The following is a 20,954-nucleotide window of genomic DNA, read 5'->3' on the forward strand; positions in this document are numbered from 1 at the left end:
ATTGTAATTAAATACAATTTTGTGGGCTAAAATACATCCATCAAATTTATTGTCACTGTCCAGAACAGCAAGAAAACTACGTTCTGCACCGAATGCAGTGTCCCTCAATCAAGCACAAGCGTTTAGTGACTTTGTGATTACGACCGTGCTAGTCCAGGGCAAGAATAGTGACGAAATCGACGTTCACAGGCAGACTGGCTAAATAAGTGCCTGTGACAACTTGTGATGCTTTCCAGCCTGATTTCCATCCATGCTTTTGCCTGGAACATACTAAATGCGCGGGTCGTCTAGATTTTCGTAACTGGTGCGAGTTGCAACAATAAAATATTCTCTAGCCAGTGCTGCGCGTCTTGGTCGTCTCGGTTCTTTGTTGACCTATACCAAAATGTAATCGACAAAAAAAAAGTTCCTTAAAGGGGCACTCACGCGGTTTTTGGAGAAGCTACTTTTTGGTGCGATGGCATTATGGAAGTGTCAGTTAATGAGTATCTTCAGTTTGAGAAGGCAGAACCACCTATTAATCAGGCAGGAATAAAATACGTGCGGACTCTTTTCTGTACTTGCGAGGACCAATGAAATTATCGTATGTTTGAAAATTTTGGCGGTCCTTGTAAAGTTTCGCTAAAGAAACAATTTTCAGTTCATTTAAATATGTTGTGCATGATAATTTCACAAGACGTAAAATATTTCTAGTTTAGAATACGCGATACTGCAATTATCATTTCACAAACAAGGGACTACGTTTTCTCCTTGCCTTCCTCTGCGGGGGGTGAATTTCCCGTTCCCCAGGGATGCGCGGAAGCGCACGTATCTCCGCGCGTTGCAGGCCGGTCGTGCTGGTCGCGGGCCAGCCGGCTCCTTCTATCTGCAAACATGGCGTCGGTGGTGATCGTCGGCGTGGACGGCGTAGTGAAAGCTCATCGTTCCGCGTAAAAGCGCTATCCTTGACTGTGAATTTTCGTCGTGTGTCGCTATGATAACCCAGCACGTACTAGAAGGGAAGATCCACCTACTCGTGCGGCGATCTCATGGCGGCACTCTCAAACAGCAGAAACGCCCGTGCCGTCGTGTTTGTTTACTTCGACTACAGTGGTGCTTTCTAAGCATTTGTGTCCTCGAACATCGCCCGGATTTCTTATTTGGCGCATTTCATGCGTGTGCTCAAGTTCAGGGTATTACTGGCGCGTACCGTATAAAGGATGCAAATTTTCACTCGTTTTCATCACCGGAGAAAAGTGATTAGTGTTAGCAATCCTGAACGCTCGCAACGTCTATCTGATCACAAAATCATATTTCTACGTTGCTATATCGCTGCTAAGATTACATTGTCTTTTATAATCGTAGAAAAGGCGTGGTGGCGATATTTGTACTTTTGCATCTTTTTATTTTCTTTTTTTCATCCACTGTACCCTGCAAGCCTATCAAGAAAAAATAATAATAAAGCTTTAGGTTATAGAAAACTGTCTGTCTATATTCTGCTACGGAATTGAGTAGCAGTGCGTCCACTTTTTAGAGGGGCCGCTGAACCAGCTGACGGCGGCGTATAGAAGCGGTCGCTGTGCTGACGACCCGCTGCGCTTGTAGTGGTTGCAGGTGTGTGTATAGGTGCGGCGCAGAGCGGTCGTTGCGGTCGTTCCGGTTGCAACGGACGCAGTCGTAGGTACGCGCTCGTTGCACATGTCTGAACCAGCCTTCCCCCGTTCTCCCGAGGCGAAAGTCAACGTGGCGACATCGTTTGGCATCACGTACCAGAGGTAACGCTGCGGTGTCAAACGTTGGTTTGGTTACGACCATATACGGCTCTGGTTACGACTAGCCCCAACCGCAAATCGAAGAACGCCCGAAAAGGTCTGCGTTTCGTCGTCCTCGGAACCCGAACATGACTCCGAAGCGCTGCTATAGTCCAAAATCGCTAAACTCGTCAAAAAAAAAAAAAAAAAATTCTTTGTGTTATGACATAGTGGGGGGAGGAGCCGGAAGATTGCTGCGAAGTTTTCTTTTCTCACAAACCCGCAGATGCGTCTGTCTTCGTGACGATTTCCGTTGAGGGGACGAAACATCCCTACGCCTCCCTAGGCACCGAACAAGAGCAGCACTAGAGAGCGCGCGGAGACGACCGTGGCTCATGCGTGTGACGTCACAACAAAGATTATCAGCTGCGACCGTCATGTTTGATGGTCTCTAAAAAGCACGATAGATGCTTGGGAATTGAATTTTAAAATCAACACCGTCGAGGTTGATAGTCTGGTATCGTTCTTATTTTCGACGATAAAGCAGAATTTACTAAAAAGCGTCCCTGCCGTTCTTTTGATTTATCTCGGCCTTTCGAATCTGGCCGAAGTGTAGCCCGACGTGGCTAGGTCACAAGTGGTCACAACCAGCCAATCACCATTGTCCACTTTCGGGCAATTTTCGCCTCCGGGCAGTTGTTCCTTCATCGGCGGGATAAAATCATTTTATGGTAGACATTCGAAGATCCGTCGGTTTGGGATTAAGTATGTTTATCAACGGAAATAAGGAAACAAAAGTTGTCAATATTGGCGGTGATGCTTCAAGAACGCAAGGACACTAAACTTGACATCGTCGATTTGAACACGCACCATCAAATTTGTCGTTCAAAACTGATAATCCTGACTCCATCGTCAAAGGTATCAACTATAAAATGACGTCACTGAACGCGCCCGCACACTATATACGTGCCCTGGCACGAGTCTTTCGCTTGAAAGTCTGCCATGGCCACTCTTGAGTTCATGGAACGCGAGCCGTTTTAATTCCAGAATCTCTTGAACCGTTATTTCGAAAATTGCAGGCTGTGCTGTTCCTCGTCATTGCTAATTGGAACACCTCTAAGCAGGGTCGTCGAAACAGGAGGAAGGGGGGGGGGGGGGATTTAGCCCCCCCCTCCCCCAGTTGCGTCGAAAGAGGGGGCAAGGGGCATAAGGGTGGAAGGGGGGGGGGGGGTATCGCCCCAGCCTCGAACCACCATAGCATTTCAGAGAGTTATAATAAAATATTAGGGGAAAGGAATATCCCCCTTCTTCACCACCATCGCCTACTCTCTCTCTCTCTCTCCCGAACAATTTCTACGGCCCTTCTTGAGACTCCTATTTGTTTGTGCGTGTGTGTGGGCGTGTGTGTGTGTGTGTGTGTGTGTTGGTCGTACCTTAATTTTTTATTTAGAGCGCAGCTCTTCGGCGCCCGTTTCCGGGTTTCGCGGCGTGGGCGTCGCCGTCGGCGTAACCGGCCCGCTAAATTTAGCGCGAAATTGACGTCACATGACCTCAACACCAATTCAATTCCCAGCTACCCGACTTCAACGCCAATTCACTTCTCCGCTAGATTGCCATGTGATGTCCGTTTCCCTGCTAAATTTAGCGGAGAAACTGAATGGGAGGAGAAGGGGAGGAGAGGAAGAGGGGAGGAGGAGGGGAATACCCTCCTCTCCGTACCCTCCCTTATTCCTCCTCAAGAGTTGAGCTCTAATTTCGCATTACAAAGACTTGTAAACGTCTTTAATTTTTTTTATTTCCCTTTCTTCGGCTTTTTTTTTTTGTTATCCCCCGTTTTCCCTCATCTCTCAGACATTACCGACGTCGCTACACAAACCGCCTGTGGGTGACCTCGGTGGCGTTGTTGACAGTGGCGGAAGATGAGCTCTATAAAGCCGCCCGCGTACACCGCGCACGGCTCCACAACATCACAAAGTTCGATCTTCGCCTCGATTCCGAAGCGAAGATTTTGGCCTCAAATAACTCCTTCCCAAAGTTGTAAAACGTCACTTTGTCGTCACCAATAACTTCCACAAATGACGATCTTGCGACGAGAAAGTTCAGAGTATTTACCGGCCGCCTAGGTACAATCTACGCATCATTGACTCTAACGCGGCGTAGGGATGTAGGGACACTCGGGCGAGACGTCATCAGTGCAGCCGTTCAATCGGCTGGCACCACGGTGTTGCTCGCACGCGCTTCGATGGGGCTCGCTACGACTTTGGGCTTTACATTTTCGCTGGAATTTGAGCACCGAGAGTGCTTGGATGATTGACACCTCGCTCGGCTTGACGTCAGCGTCGCGAGAGTCCAATTAGCGCGTTCCGGAACTTTCGGACACAAAGTTGTGCTCGACGAGGTTAGCTACCCATATCGCACGTCGGAGTGGCGTCATAGGAAATCATCCCGGGTCGGCTGTCCGCCGAAGAATTTCAACCCCTAACGGCGTCAGGTCCTTGAGCGTAGAGAACTCCGCCATGGTCGAAGTTCGAAAGACAAAGAGGTTGGGCCGATGCGGCTACCTCGGGATCACTGCGCGACGGAACGTCGTCCAACGCCATTGGCCCGAGATCCTTTTAAAAAGTGTGCGAGGACCAATGAGAGTGGTTTCGTTTTCGGATGGATCCGAGGTTTGGCGGCCTTCAATTACATTTTCATTAAAAAAAGAATCACAGTATGAGTATACTTTTTGGTTTTTTAGGGATGTTAGGGTGTCTAAATTCAGCTGTCATCATCAAAACACGAACTCAAAAACCACTTGAGTGCCCCTTTAAAGCTCTGTACTTTTTTCACCTATTATGTCCAAGCTGATTACATTTTTTTATTATATTTATATTACGTTACTACAGCCCCGCACACTAACTCCCGAGTGTGTAATGCAAAATTAAAATGAGATACCCAGAAACTCGTTACAGGTGCCCTGAAGTCGCTGACGGAAATTTTGAGGAATGTATTTGGAAAAGTATTTGGAGGAGACCAAATACATTTGGTTGTATTTGTATCTTGTACTTAAATGCTTTTTTGGAAATGTAATTAGATTTGTAATTAAATACTATTTTGACGAAGTATTTTGTATTTGTATTTCGATACATATTTGCATGTATTTTGCCCATCCCTGTTTTCATGTAATACGTTTGGTGCAACTAAAAAATAAAAAAAAAATAAATCAATTTCGGGAGGGAATATGGTATCAAAAGGCTAGTTCGTTTCACCTTATGGGCGAGCGAAGCCAACGCTACAAGCGCGAGCATGCTGCTTGTAACAGCACCTCTGGTGCAGGAGCGCACGTGCGAAGCCGGCACGCTCAGAGCCTTGGGCTCGCGCTTCTAGCTTTGACTTCGCTCGCACATGACGTGAAACGAAGTATACACCGACACGGCGGCTCGGACGCCGTCCCTCTGCGTTGGCCTTTGCGGTGGCGCTGCCTTGAGTACGGCGCACACGCAGAGGCGGCTTCTCTTCAAAAACGAGGCGCTGCGATTCCGCAGTGCCCACACCCGGTGTGGGCAAAGCAAAAACCGTGTTTGTAAACAGAGCGGTCTTCGCGCACTTGTCTATAGCCAAAATTGCGGGCTCGCACCGAGAGATGCCAAAGCACGTATACTCTCCATAAACAAAAAAATAAAATAAATAAATAAAAGAAAAAGGTCGGGCAGTGAAATCGCGGAGATGTCGACACTCCGCAGAAGCGAATGCGTACGAAGGCACCCTATTCACGGTGGCGAGACAAAAAAAGAAAAAGAAAAAACGCCTGCTCCCCGCAAATTCAACCCGCAAAAGCCTGCCGGGTAAACAGGGCGCAGACACCTGCAGGTCTTCCACGCGCGCGGACGGGTCTCCTCACTCTCTCTCTCATTCTTTCTTTGAGGGTCTTTGTTTTTCTTTAATTCCCCCTTCGTTACCTCTCTTCCTTGACCCTCCTTTGCCCCGGGTTCCTGGTATGTTCCGTTTCTCCTTACGATGGACCGCAGAGGACCCTACGAGCTATCGGAGCCAATCCAATGCCGCGTGAGCGGCACGTCAGCTTTAGGACAGACACAACGAAGCACGTGGCGCGTAGTCACGTGGTACCTTCATATGCGCTGGATTGGCTGCTACGACTTGTAGCCCCAGTTCCGGTCCATCGTAAGCTGTGTACAACCGCCAAGAAACTCGCTCCGCGAATGGGCACGTTATTTGAAGCGAGGATCGGTCGGCAACCACGCGCAGTACTCTCGGTTTGAAGAGGCACTGCCGGTGTTCGTGGGAAAGAACGTCGTCCGTCGTCACGTGCGGCGACGCGGGGCTTGCGTCCTCGCCGTCGCAAGCAAGTGTCTGAACTGGCCTTAAAGGCCAGTTCAGACACTTGCGTTTGACTGCGGTGCGTTCGGCTACGGAAGCGCAACTGCGGACCGATGCGGAGTACGCTTGCGGAGAGCTTGTACACACAGTTGCGTCGAAGCGCCGTCCGCCGCAGTCAAGAACCAATAGGAGCTTGCTATCGGCTCTTGCGGCGCACCAATCGAAACCGCGACTTGCAGAGCGAATGAACTCAAGCAACTATGATCACAACGAACATGGCGGCGTCCAGCGGTAGCGTCGCGACTTTTCCGTGTCCCCCCGGGTTGTCGAGGTTCCAACAAACAGAAAACCTCAGGAATCTCTTCCTGGACTGCGTGCGGGGCTACATTGCGCAGGCCGGCAGTGAGACGGCCCCTGGTTGTGCGGGCTACCACAGCCATGATCTTGCTCCAGCGACGGCGCCACCCCGGCCGCGAGTGGGTTCGATCACTCCTCCGCTCCCGCGAAACGTTCGGTGAATACCATAATTTAGTTCGCGACATGCGTTTGGACAGCGGGCAAGACTTTTTTCTGTACTTCAGAATGACGAGGCAGAGATGAGTATGTAGAAGAAACTTTGGTAAGAAGGATTTGTCCCAGTTTTTCATGTAGGGTTCTGCGGTGCATGGAGGTGCCGAATTTGCATCGCTAATTTTCTGCTGCCACGGTGTCACCCGATTTTGTAGGGTTTGGCACTATCCTTGTGGCTACCGCTAGAAATACAGCTGGATTACTAGCTGCCTTGCAAGTTGCAAGAGGTGTCAAAAATGATTTGCTGGTCGCATAGCATTACTGAGTTTTGTTTTGACTTCCCTGCAATCACGCGCACTTCTGTTTTAGGTCATCGGCAATTACTCGGCGGTTTAACTTCAGTGACGGCGTTACTCAGTGACGGCGTTACGTTTCAGAACACCTCAGCAGTGTTCATGTATGAATCAAATGAGGAATTCCGTCTGACTAGTGCACGAGCGTATCTATAACACGAAATTATTTATGCAATAGAAGTGCATGTCATTGATGTAGTTGCGAAATGTTGAATTTGGGATGACGGCACAAGGTTTTTATCTTTAAAAAGCAGTAAGTGTTAGGCAGACCTATTGAGAACGTTTGAAGGTTATAACTGGGAGTGCAGTCTCCAGACATTATTTACATTCTAATGTTACTTAACACACTTTCACCAGTTCAGAGAACCAAACTTTTAGTTTAGCGCGCCTGCAAACCTCGATTTTTCTCTGCCTAGTCCTGCTCGAGGAATCGCATTACTTTCTACAAAGTGCATAATTCGATCACAGTATCTAGTAAGAGTAATGAAAGATAACAATTGTGAGGTTATTTACACTGTGCATTGTGTGCCTGCACCATAGTGCGAATAGCACAAACAAGCAATCTGTATTTTATATATTTTTAAAAAATTGTATCATCCAATTAAATTGTATCATCCAATATATTTTTAAAAATTGATCATCCAATTAATGTGGCAGACCGCGCTTACTCTGAGCACTATTCAAAGGATTTGAAGTTGTGGCTCCGGAATGTGTCGTCTCAGAAAATTGCAGAAAAGGACGGATGTCGTGTTCATGCTGTGTACATCCACTTAAATTGACACTTTTCTTTCTCTTTTTAATGCACAGCAACTGTTGGGTCGCCATCTTACCAAAATAAGACAGCAGAGCCTCCTATCTTTGTTTGCAACAATTATGAAATGCCCTGGTTTATAGGTCTCGAGGCATTCATGGTTATTGCAATAGCACTAAAACCTCTTGGTCTGCAGATTCGACCACCTCCTCTCGCTGGTCGGCCCCAGCCTACAGAAGGAGACAACCTTCTGGAGGGAGCCCATACCACCAGCTGAAAGGTTGGCCCTGACAATCAGGTATGTCATAGCTACTGCTCCACTAACGAGTTCTGTCACACAAGACTTGAGCACTATTTCAAAAATAGGCCCATACCTATTCGTTCAATTGGTGCAATCAACGTCCCCTCACCTTTGGCCGAGGGAAGAATAAAATCCTGATTTCTTAATTTCAGCTGTTGTTAAGGACTAATAATTTAATAGATAATATTAGTGGATTTGTTCACGATGGTTCAGTTTAGCGAACATGAAACGAAACAACGGTGTTTGAAAGCGCAGCAGACATTGCTTTCAAAAGGGGTACAGTAAACAGAGAGACCTAAATATTGCCGCATGCGTGGCCGAGTGGCTCATGCACTTGGGTTTTACGCAAAGGGCCCTAGGTTTGATGCCTGGGAGCCTCACGTCACTTTAGTTAATTTGTTAGAAAGTTTTGAGCGAGTGATCATACTAGGTGCTTTCGGAAGCCATATGCACATGCCTCTTCCCGCATCACATACAACTTGCGACATGTAGTATAATGCTTATAATATAACCACTCTCTCTGCAGTTGCAACCAGTCATTTTGCATTTGTCTAGGCTACAGTTGCTTGTTAACATTTCAGGTACCTTGCTCATGGAGCATCCCAGGCCATCTGTGCGATGACCTTTCGGATAGGGCGGTCTACCGCAAGTGAGATCATCCAAGAGACCTGCGAGGCCCTGCGTGCAGTATTGGAACCCCTCTATCGCCCTGTAGGTACCCCATTTTCACCTCTTTTAAGGTAGAAAAACTTTGCTGCCAAAAGATATTTCTATTTTCTAAATCCTTTTGTGGTTTTGAGTGAACAAACAAAATGTATGCCACTGTATAACATTTTTAACCAACAGTTTCCCCACCTGCCTTGCCCTCAATGTCAAAAGCTCTGCTGGAAACCACGCATACTTTTGTGCAACAATCTTTTATTCAGTTTACTTTATGAAACATCTCGTCACATCAGATTGTTCCAGTTTGAAAACTGAACACGTCCGCCATCTTCACTAGCCACAATGTGACGTAAAATGTAGATGCTCGGCAAAAGCCAAAAAAAAAAAAGAAGTAAAATGCAGGTTCACAGCAAAGCGACATACAATGTAAGTGCACACTGCCACTGGAGCACTTAGCTATGGCGGGCAAGCGCTAACTACTCAGTCATGTGACGGGATATACCCACTTTTTCTATAGGTGTAGGAAGAGGTAGTTAGGTTCTGCTGGCCACCGCTTAATTGCCCACCGTGTCTTGGCTTCGTGCCGACACAATATCAATAGGGATGCTGTAAATTGCAAATTCATCTTGTTAGAGCTGCGTTGGGTTAGCACTTTTATCGCACTTGTGCAGTATTGGTCGACACAGTATAAACATCAGATTCGTCATGTTATGAACAGGCCCTTTTAAGAAATCTGCACAGGTCAAGATTGTTTCACACAGTTTTTGTGACAACTGTACCATTCCGTAATTTCACTGGGGCCCCCATCTTCCAGGCATCTGGCCCGTGGCATGGCTAGCCACCGCTATTCAGCTGCGATCAAATGCTTGCGTCAATGTGAAATGGGAGAGCTGAATGGACCCTTGACCTTAGCGTAGAAGCCCGGTCCAGAGGTTAGGGGTAACCCGTCATGTGACAGATAGATGACACGAGAGTCACTACAATGGCGTCCCTCCATAAAAGCTGGCTGTTTGCATGGCGGCATCAAAATCTTACGGATCACAGTATAATTATGCTCTTGGCATATTTCCTTTTCTTTTCTATATGCTCATGCATAGATCGGTGCTAGCACCAAAATATCTGTTTTCTTTGTGCCCCATTACGTCCATGGTGCACCAGCCTAGTTGTGCAGTAAACATTCCCAAGAGACGATTTGTACACTCAAGTTTTAGACGAGTGTGGTTGTTGTTGTTAAAAACCTCCCTTATTGAATCGAATAAGAATATAGAAAAAAGGGAAACGATGGGTGGCTGCCCTATTCGGGGGCTCCACCGGCCTTGGACGCTATCGCCACTCTCGTTGCAGCAGTAGCTGTTGGTTGAGGTCCTTGCTGCGTAACACGGCCTCCCATTGTTCTGTCTTCGGATTCGCGAATGGCACTAGGCCTCGGATCTTCTGACAGGCCGACACGACGAGATGAGCCTCGGCTCGTTCGCACCCGCAGTGTGTGCATGCGGGAGACGGGAGGGACGACGGGTACCACGCATTGAGTCTTTCTCGCGCTGGTTGTGAATTCGTCTACAGTCTTCGTATAACGTGTTCTTCTTTCGAGAGATTCTTATATGGAAGAGGGAATCGCCACCTGGCGAGTCGTGTGGCATTTAGTCGTTCGGAGTATGATGCTTCGTCGCAGCGGGAGCGGAAGGCCCGTTTGGGAAGTAAACATTGGGCCGTGGCGTGAGCCGCCTCGTTCCCCCTGCGTCTTATGTAGCCCTGTGTCCACACGACATGTACCGACTCCGGTGGGTGCTTTCGAGCCAGTCTTGCTGCTACGGGTCCGACAGAGCCCGCCTCCAAGTTTCGACACGCTGCCTGAGAGTCTGTAAGCACAGTCACTTTCGGGTTCCAAGTGACGGGCAGAGCTATGGCCACCATCTCAATGGGGGTTGTAGACTTGATCTTCTTCACTGACGCTGCACTGATCGTCTTCTCGCTGTCCGACGACATCATGGCCGCCGTTGCGATTCCGTCGTGTCCCTGGGCCGCGTCTATGTATGCGGTTCCGCTCCTGCAATCCCACGTGCGCCCCAGGGCCTCGGATCTTGCTCTTCTCCTGTCTGTGGCTCCCTCCGGATGCATGTTTTTCGGTATTCTACTGATCTTGATCCTGGCTCCGACTTCTCGAGGAAGGTCCTTGGATGGAGGGGCCCGGCTCCCATGAGCTTCCAAGTTCAGCTTCCCAAGCAGCCATTGGCCATCCCGTCCGGCCGTTTGAGTTGTGCTGCAATCTGTGCGTCTCTCAGTTCCTCCAAAGTGTTGTGTACACCCAACTCCACGAGCCGCTCGGTGTGTATGATCTCGCTCTCCCAGTGCCCGCTTGAAGGCCTTCTTAATCGTGACGTTCAACTCTCCCAGTTCGGTCACTGTGAGGGCAAGGTAGGCTGCACCAGCTGGGTCGTTTCTTTCTCCTTAAGTTTGTGCCTCCTGTTGCATGTTCTTCACAGCGTACCAGCCACTTGTTCGGTCGAGGTAGCCAGCTTCCGAATAGCCACCATGTTAGGTACCTTTGCCCTGGGGAATATTCTGCCCTAGGATCTGGACCATGCTAGGCTTTGGTATCGGTTGGTTGTCGAGTTTGATGTTGATGATCCTAATGGATCTTTTCCAGGGATTGCGGAACACGAGCAGCTTCGATTTCTCCCGAGCGCTCTCGAGCCTCCTGTTCTTCGCATACGCCGCGACTGCATTCACTGCCCTTTGCAGCCATTCCTCGACTTCGGTATCTCTGCCCGTCTTGCAGCAGATGGTGACGCCGTCAGCATAGGTGGCTTGTTCGATCCTTGGTATCTTGTTTAGCTTTGCCGGGACATCTCGCATGGCCAGGTTGAACAGGAGTGGGGACAGCACGACGCCTTAAGGCGTCCCTCTTTGGCCAAGGTGATTGGCTGGGACGTGATGGTGCCGAGCATCAGAAAGGCCTGTCACCTCACAGAAAGCTTCTCATGTAGTTGTAAATTCTTTTGCCGCACTGCACACCGTTCAGGCCCTCGAGGTAGGCTGGCGTGTGTGACGTTGTGAAAGCCCCCCGTTCAGTTACAATATGACGATGCAGAGCGCCTGACCCTTTGGAAGTTCTCCAGTAGGTCCTTATAAATCCATAGGACGTCCTGTGTAGACGTGTGTGGCCGGAAGCCGAACTGAGTGTTTGCCAAGAGTGAGTGCCTTTCGATATACTTCGTCAGTCGGGTGTTGATCACCCTCTCGAAGGCGAATTTTGCTTGAAAATATTTGAATGTCTCTACATTTCACTTTCCTCTGGCGTTTACACACTCCACAGCAACGCACAAATGTTGAACAGAAATTTTATGCGAAGCGATCAGAGCTGTGGCACAGCTTTGTTCGGGAGGTGGCACTCATGGTGGACTGCTTCGTCCAACTGATATTGCATGTTGTCTTGTTCCTTGAGGTGGAAGCTTGGCAGGTGGTGCACGAAGAAGGTGGCTTTAGGGAGAGGTTTTGTAATAGAATACTATTTATTTCACTTTACGAATTATATGCACATTGTGTACACAATAGGGGACGGTTGTTATTTCAGTCAAATTCCAAAGAAGCCAAAAGTCTGAACCCGTCACCTGTCATGTACTTTTGAGTCCTACATCCTCCTCACCCTTAAGAAAGGGCCGGCTAATAATTTTGAAATCTGTCGAAGCCATGGGCTGTCCCTCGTCCCACAGTTTAGTGGGCTATGACTCGCACATTTGTCAAGTCCCCAACGATCCTGAAGTTACAGCCCCATAGCCTCGACTGTCGTCTCGGTTCCCACCAGCAGGGCTGGGCAGAGATGCTCAAAAAAGTATTTCAGAATAAAGATACTGAGATGTATTGGTGCTCTCGCTGGGCACGTAGCTGCTTATTAGGCAGATAGTGAGACCCTCTAGATTGAAAAATAATTTAGATATTCGTGGTCGTGGGGCAAAAGAAAGACAACTTAAGTGTTTTTAGACCGCAGTTCTTAGGCGCCCATTCCCGCATTTCGTGGCGTCGCCATCACCGTCGGCGTCAGCATAACCGGAGGAGGAGGAAGAAAAAATATACTATTCTATATTATTCAGAGGAGGGGAGGGAGGAGGAGGAGGGTGCAGAGGAAAGAAGAGGATATGGAGGAGGAGGGGAGGGTACAGAGGGGGAGGAGGGCAGAGGGGTACGGAGGTGTTATAGAGGGCACGCAATTACCTATTTTGAATAAGTGGTGTGTACTTATGCATTATTTACAGGTAGAAAAAAAAAACACCTATTCAAATCGGAACACCTTAAGAGCTGCGCTCCAATTTCGCATTACAGAGAAACATAAATGTCTAAATTTTTCTCAAGTTCAGTACCACTTCATTTAGCCGAGTTTCGTCTTCCCTTTTATTCACCCTCTTCCATGTATAAGTTTTTTTCTCTTTCATGCCCCAGTCCCGAGTTAGGTTACATCATACCCTTGTTAGGAGAGCAGCAACCATTGATGGGGATGCGAGCTCTTCATCAATTCACACCAGAATAATATTGTGGCAACATGGTTACAGATACATTCAGAGGGCATGTTTAATATGTGCTGCAGCTTTTATACAAATGGTTGACTATGAAAATTTCAGAGGAACCCACTTGTTTGATCTTGATAGCCGGCCCTATGCTCTTCAAGTGTTTAAACAACAGCTAGCAGAAAAGCCAAGCTCCAAAAAATATGCAGTCATACAGTTCCACAACTTGAAGCTTTTAAAAACTTAATCATTAGCTGCTGATGCCATTTAATTTATTGTGGACTCCCGTTTTTCTAGGTACCCAATACTGCCCAGTGGGAGCGCATCGCAGCAGGCTTCAGCACTCAGTGGAACTTCCCGAACTGTGTCGGGGCCCTGGATGGAAAGCACGTGGCAATTGAGGCTCTACCAGGTGCAGGCTCCGACACATTCAATTACAAAGGCTTTCACAGCATTGTGCTGATGGCCTGCTGCGATGCGAGCTACAAGTTCACCCTGGTGGACGTCGGGCAGCCTGGGCGGTACAGCGATGGCGGTGTGTTCCGCAACTCCGAGATGGGCGAGCGGATCCTGTCGGACACAGCAGGCCTGCCTCCGCCAGCGCACCTGCCCGACACAAGGACGAAGCTCCCATTTGTGTTTGTGGGGGACGAGGCGTTTCCCCTGCTCACAAATCTGATGCGCCCCTTTCCTCGTAAGGGCCTGAAGTTACCACAGAAAGTGTTTAACTACAGGCTCTCTCGAGCAAGGCGCGTCATTGAGAATACCTTTGGGATACTTGTGGCGCGTTGGCGCACATTCAGACAACCAATCCAGGCGTCCGCGAAGACCTTGGAGGCCGTTGTCTGGGCATGTGTCAGCCTCCACAACTATCTCAGGGCATCGGACGAGAGTGAGCGGGGGGAGCGCCTCTACTGCCCTACTGGGTACGTTGACACTGACAAGGAAGGTCACCCGGGCCAGATCACCAACGGCCGCTGGCGGGTTGAGAGTGCTGACGGCACTGCTCTCTCGGATGTGGGGCGTGTCAGCTCCAACACGCATGCAACAGTTGCCAAAAGTGTCCGTGAGAAGTACATGAAGTACTTCTGCAGCCGTCGTGGCGAGGTCCCATGGCAATACAATATGGTGTTGAGGGGAGCGGCACCGGCAGCACCTAATGCCTAGGATGCCCGACTATAGTAAGTGACAGGTCAAGAACGAAGTGGAAGCTCCTCCCACCTCGTTCCACTTCGGCAGAGCGACCGCGCGAAAGGTGAGCTCCTCTCCACTGAAGTGGAAAGGGGTGGGAGCAGCTTCCACTTCGTTCTTGACCTGTCACCGACTATACCGTATTTACTCGCATACTCCACAACAGGCATCAATATTTTGACTTTTTTTTTCTCGTGTAATCAGCACATTTTTAATTTTTGGCTCCACAAGTCTTGAACTGCGTCCGACTTAGCCGGCTATCCACCAAAGCCCGCCAATTTTCTTTTGCCGCCAAGAGGCCACGCCAAGTTAAGCAAAGCCAAGCCGCTCTTGTAATGGCTGCAGTGCGTGGTTGCAGAAGTGATCAACCGTGAAACCGAGTGATCCAGCCCCGGACATGCTTCGTCTATCTGATGCACTGATGTCAACAAAAACGCCGTGGTCTGTTATCCACTTTCGGACAGTGTTATTGTGAAAGTGGATAGGCCTAAGAACGGTTGCGTCGCTCTCCGTGCTGAGTGAGCTTCGTAGGGCGCTTTCTCTTCGGCAAAAGGCGTGCCAAAAGCGCTAAAAAAGGTTTGCAAGTTAAAGAGGACAGCTACTGTGGTGCGCTCATGACCAGCCATGGGTGTGCCTCCATCAGTGAAGACGTGCCACAGGATCCTGCCATGTCATATTGGCACCTAAAATAACATTTGAACGAAGTGTGTAAATGCAAAAATTTTACCCTGTGTAAGGAACGCTGCCCCCCAAATATGTGTCAATTTTTCGGGAAAACAACCGTGTTCATTATGCGAGTAAATACGGTAGGTAGATTGTTAGGACTGTAATGTGTAATTGTGAGGCGGCATTCACAAAACCTTTGGAAGGAAGGCACAACAGAGATATGAGTGTTTCAGCCCTTGTTTTGTGCAATTTGTTTTCTTTGTGAAATGCTTTTGGATTTGCCTGTATATATTTGCCATGTAAAATTGCAGGAAATAAACTTGCAGTGAGATAACCTGCAATTCCTTTGGAGCAGTACAGTACAAGTAATTTATTCAAAGGCACATGTGGAGTATGCAAGGTCACAGTATTTATCACAGTAAAATGATGCAACTCTAAATAATACTTTGCTGTTGAACACTGCAAACATATTCAAAAACCTGCACTTATCATATTGCACACTTTTACATCAGTGATGTCTTGCTTTTTCAAAATAAGCCTTTGTCATATTGCACGCACCTTAGCTGTGTTGAAACCAGCCAACATACTATGCACCTCGGCAGAAGACTTCTGGAACACAAGTTGTGACTTAAACGCTCATACAAAAAAAAAAAAAAAAATTTTTTTTCACAAGCACTTATGAATTTGTTTTTTCTGTTCCTCTTGTTTAAAATATGCCTAACATATACTGAGGGAGCATCCAGTTGGTACAAGTTATTGTGAGAACAGCTTAAAACATGAACGAAGTAGCGACTAGACAAACCAGGGAAATGTTTAACTGAAGGTTTCATTTGTGATAAAAGCAACACAGCCTTCACTTCTGCTTAGGAAGGATGTGCATAGGCAAAGAACAAAGTTTTGTAATGCAGTGTCCAGACCATATTCTCTTATAAAATGACACAGGGTGGAAGTAAACACAGGCCAGGTGTTTACGGCACAGCCTGTGTTTACGTCCACCCTGTGTCAGATGGCGTTCTAAAGATCCTTTTCACTAGGCTCCTTTATAAAATTGGCTAATCTGCTCACGATGTTGAGTGCGCACGTGCTCTACGGCGTGCACTGGTTCTTCGATTTTAAAAAGGAGCCTAGTGAAAAGGATCTTTAAAATGCCGTCCGACAGGGGTATTAATATGTTCAGGTCACGCGAAAGGGAACCTCGTTTGTTTGGTATGCTTATTTTATATATTGAGATAGTTGGTCCTTGTGTCTGAACAGTGTCGTTAAGAGCCACATTTGCCGTTAGAGGTAGATGTTGCTGTTAACCACATTTGGATGATATTGGTGTGCTACTCGGACACAAGGACCAACTATCTCAACAGATAAAAGCATGCCAAATAAAAAAGAAGGGTCCTATTTGCGCGAGTCAAACATCTTTAGTTCTCCTAGGTAGCAGAGCGGCCATTTTAAACCCGAGCTAGTGTCCGTTTACTTTCACACTTTTTTATTGTATTAAAAAGTGTGGTCTTATGACACTGTAACAGAAAACCTTGTTCTGTGCCTGCGCGCATCATACCCTATTAGAAGTCTCATTCCTGCTGTTTTCTTCCAAAACTTTAAAGTAATAGTTAACGCTTCTATTGTCAAGTATGAATGTAACTAAAGGTTATAGAATGAAGGTGAAATGAAACCACAGTTTGGCAGCAGGTATTTTTCCATGACTGTGCCAAAAGTAAATGCTATATGAAATTGCAAACAAACATAAAAGACTCGAATGAAAGAAATTGTGAACCTATACAGTTACCAACCTAATGCTCACACTCGTCAAAGTGACCTTGTTGCTGAAATTTATAAATTATTTTATGTATTTCAAACTTTGCTGAAGCCTGCAGGTGCTGAGGCACCAATGCTAATTCATGGCTGATGCTCAGTGCAAATGCCATGATGGCAGGATTACTGCTGTCCATATGCGGCCTTGTGCATGAATTTGCCATTGCGCTCGAAGTTTGTCCGAGTACCCTCAGGAGCTCGGATTCCTCTCGCGTCCGGATGTGCTGGGCGCTAGACCTGGCACGCCGCTTGGGAGCCGGTGGTCTTGGCCCTTCAGGAGACGCGGGCCTCTTCGTAGCAGCAGGCGCTGCTCCATTGGCTTGACTTGAACGACCTGCCTGAGGCAGAGGATCCTCGTGTGATGCTGCTGGGTCTTCCAGGGGTGGGGTCAGCTGCGCCACATTCGGTGTCTCGCCCCTCTCCTCCAAGTGCACCAGCAAGGAACATGTAGCCGAGGGCTCGAGGTCATCACAATCCTGTCGAGGAAATTGCTTGCATAGAACACAGAAGCAGACACTCCAAACAGCGCTGCATGCTGTAGGACAGTCACTTTTATGGAATTTTTGCAAACAGGTTTGATTTATCAACTGGACCGAAGCAATGGAAGCATGTCAGGACAGCAATCCAGCTTCGGTGTCCAGGAGCCTGTTAGCAATCTATCTCCGAAGCACATGTATTGTAAAACATGCCAATCAACTTTTCTTTTAACCCCATAACTGTTTTGGATGAGCCTCACTCGTAGACGTGGAGCCATTCCCAGCCCATTCAAGACGAGTGTAGCTCGTCTCCCTTCCCAAGTTCACCACTGGACCGTCGTGGATGGCCCAAGCTCGCTTATGGCTTAGTTTGCGACTCTGCCAACAAATGCGGCTAAAAATTTGATTTGAAAAGCAAAAAAAGCTTCCCCGCAATAAAAAAACAAAAAACAAAAGGTTATGGGGTTAAACTTGACACGAAACATACCCAAATCGCTTTTGGCAACAGTAATAGGAGTAAAGCGGTTCAATTAGAATGTATGCAAAAATGCTTATCAATGGGAATTGTTAAATAAAATATATGATCTCATGCCACAGTACGTCTTCCGTTCCTGCTTCAGGCGTCCCAGGCTGGCCATCTGCAGCAGGGGTTCCTTTTCTATTGTAGACCCCCATCAGGATCTCTGCTTATCGAGGGAGGCACGAAAAATTTGAGAATGAAAGCAATGCACCTCCGAGCATAGTTCTTTTGAAAACGGAGAAATATAATGGAGCTTTCAACTCGTCAGATTCTGTACAGGTACCATCACTTATAGAAACTTGCCTTGTGCTGTGGAGCCTTCACCTGGACCTGGCTCGTTGGTCCGGCCAGTGTCCGTGGCCCTCGACGCAGGTGCACGAACCATGGACCTACCACCAGATTAATCATTACAATCGCAAACATGTTCACGATTCGAAGTGTGTGGGCCAATGTTTGTCCCTACTTTCTGCGGTGAATTTGCCCATCCAAGAATCCGAGGAACTTGTATAGCACCCATGTCGGCTGCGTCACGTCTTCCCGGCCGGCACCACTTTTGCCTTTTGCCCCTTTGGACTCCTTGGCGTATCTGTCGCGAATCAGTCGCCACCTGCGCTTGCACTCCGCCTCCGTGACGCCTGAAATTAGGAACCTCATCAGGGCGGCACCAGCAAAATGAAAGCAATGGATGGCAAAAAGATACCATTAGAGGCAAAAAAGAATGCGCAATAATTACTCTCTCCCACTGAGGTCATTCGGAAAACAAAACAAGAAAACAAGGTACTGATGTACTCAATAGATATTGGTGCATTAGTTTTCCGTGTATACTGCACACGACAGACACACAACCCAGTTTTCAACATGCATGCTGCTAAAATATTTGCATGCCAAATTTTTTATTCAAAAGCGGGACATATCAGTGGCGCCTTGAGCATATGTTTGCGCGCACATCTAATGCACCTGTGGTAGGTAGTAGCAGCCTGGAGGTTTTACGGGCTCTAATACTTTCACGCGTGCTCATCACGTGGTTGTAGTAGAACAATGCATAATAAAAGCTGGGTGCCTGCATCAAGTAACGTTTCTGTTCGCGCTAATTACGTTGGCCTTTCGTTCAATAAAAGGAAAGCCAACGCCGGCAATGTACGCGGTTCACGCGGTCGCATTCACTATATAATACATTCTAAGTAAATAATTAAAACAAGGCGTAGGCGAACGCATGTGCAGAGTGCTGTTTGATTTTTGCTTCAGAAAAGAATACCGACGCCAGCACGTGAAGCGCGTTTACTTACGTTCCCCTTGATGCTTGTTTAGTTTAAAGATAGGTATAGGCGATTGCAAGCAGGGCGTCTTGGCGCCGCTATTTCTTTGCTTGTGTGATAAAGCACGTGCAGTTGCAATTGCCTGGCAAACCTGAAGAGGGGATTTAGCCAAACGTATACCGTCGCGTGCATGCACGCATGAGGCAAAAGGCGGGACGCTATGGTTTCAGACGTCTATATCGAACAAATGCACCCATTTGTTGCGCGATATATGCCCACGCGTTGTCTCTTTTAGTACTGTCGCGGTAGTCTGACCGGCTCGTGTCGTAGAGCCAGGGGTGCGATTCGACGTGCATGATGAGCGCCTCCTGGTCGCTCACCGTGGGCTCCCCTGGCTTTTGTAGGGCTCCTCTTGATTCCATTCTGCAGGGAATGCTTGATCTCGACTCGACTACGAACACACGACCGTCACCGGCGCAGCAGACGTCCCCGACCGGAAAAACGGGACGAACCGGATGTAGTTGCCAGCGCCGCGCATGCGCTTCGGCGTTCTTTTTTTCGCGAATTGTGATTGGTCCACCGCAACCCACCGCACGCCCCTCCGCACTGGAAAGTTCAGCCTGGCCCAACTCTGCTGCGGTGCGTTGCGGAACGCCAAGCGTCGTCGGTTGCTAGGCGACCCGCTTCTGCAGTCGACCGCAAGCATGCCGTACCGCACTGGAACGCAGTCAAACGCAACTGTCTGAACTGGCCTTGAGTCTGGCTCTTGCAGAGCATAACCAACGTGTATGCTCTCAAAGTAAACACCCAACTGTGTGGACAACAATGTAGACAAAGCGGCCCCTATATTTCGATCCCCTCCCCAATAGTCAAATTCGCGAGACGCTCTCACTGTTCAGTAACTATTTCTAAGCCAGTTCATAACGAGTCGTAAAAATTCATCAGCCTTGCTCTTCCAAACGATAAAACGAATTCCGAGTAGGATAAATTTAAACTCGTTTGAAAGTACACTGCCAAGATAAAGCCGCCCATATTAATTGTCTCTAAAACAGCAGTTGCAACATGACGAATCACGGAATTAACTCGAGATATTTAGCACATCTTAGTTCAGCGGTTCTCAAACTGTGGTCCGCGGCGACGGTTGAAGGGGTCCCGGCTGATTCGAGGATCACCCTGTATATGTGTTCATGTGAGTAAAAAAAGCGGCGCACAGACACAACTAAAGGGAAGAAAATTAAAACAAATGCAAATTTAATAATTCGAGCAAAACAAGCGAAACTGCACTGAACGTACGGTTGAATGCACTGACCGTAGATTCAAATAAACACTTGTCAAGTACAAACACATGGGACACGAGGCGACAAAGACAATCACAAGACATTACTTCAAAATCCGTCTTTACAAGCGGGCCGGCGTGGAGAGTTAGGCAGTAGCACTGTCAATATATAATAAATAATTTTTTAATTACACAATACATTTCTCGCGATACTGTATTACATAAATGACATTGATAAAACACTATCAAATGATCTGTGCCGCGAGAGGCGCTCCGGAACAGTATTTTTCACTATAAACATTGTGTTTGCAATTAACACGCTATTTATTTTGTACGATGTGTTAGCGAGTGACTGCTTTATTCAACTATGCAGAAATAGCGGTACTACGATTTTCGTGGCCAAACGAGCCAATTATGTTTTGGCCATAAAAAAACTGAAAACCTAGATACCTAAAACCCCTTTGGGTTTTAGCAATACGTCCAAATTTATTTACCGTCTAATGACTTCAAATATATAATTGCAACACGAGCTATAAACCCGCTCGTGGGAAACTTGATTAGCAGATTTTAGTTATTTACCCACCCAGCTTATCGCTACAGTGATCTCCCATGTAATGTTCGCAGAGCCCCCTA

The 20,954-nt window shown here is 47.6% G+C and overlaps 1 protein-coding gene across 1 annotated transcript; it reads left to right on the plus strand.

The window, feature by feature from the left end:
* Positions 1–6,590: 6,590 nt before the first annotated feature.
* LOC115328197 (protein ALP1-like) lies at positions 6,591–14,297 on the plus strand. The gene is made up of 4 exons (XM_040211008.1): positions 6,591–6,640; positions 7,861–7,962; positions 8,547–8,676; positions 13,428–14,297. The coding sequence occupies exons 1-4, from the start codon at positions 6,591–6,593 to the stop codon at positions 14,295–14,297; spliced, it is 1,152 nt and encodes a 383-aa protein (XP_040066942.1).
* Positions 14,298–20,954: the final 6,657 nt, after the last annotated feature.

This window comes from Ixodes scapularis, unplaced genomic scaffold, assembly GCF_016920785.2.
Source record: "Ixodes scapularis isolate PalLabHiFi unplaced genomic scaffold, ASM1692078v2 PGA_scaffold7__128_contigs__length_106722199, whole genome shotgun sequence".
NCBI classification, from domain to species: domain Eukaryota; kingdom Metazoa; phylum Arthropoda; class Arachnida; order Ixodida; family Ixodidae; genus Ixodes; species Ixodes scapularis.

Excerpts from the sequence above, each read along its gene's own strand:
- LOC115328197 (XM_040211008.1), top strand. The coding sequence starts at position 6,591 with ATGCGTTTGGACAGCGGGCAAGACTTTTTTCTGTACTTCAGAATGACG. Across the intron at positions 7,963-8,546 it reads AGGTTGGCCCTGACAATCAG|GTACCTTGCTCATGGAGCAT; the intron begins GTATGTCATAGC and ends TTAACATTTCAG. Across the intron at positions 8,677-13,427 it reads TGGAACCCCTCTATCGCCCT|GTACCCAATACTGCCCAGTG; the intron begins GTAGGTACCCCA and ends CCGTTTTTCTAG.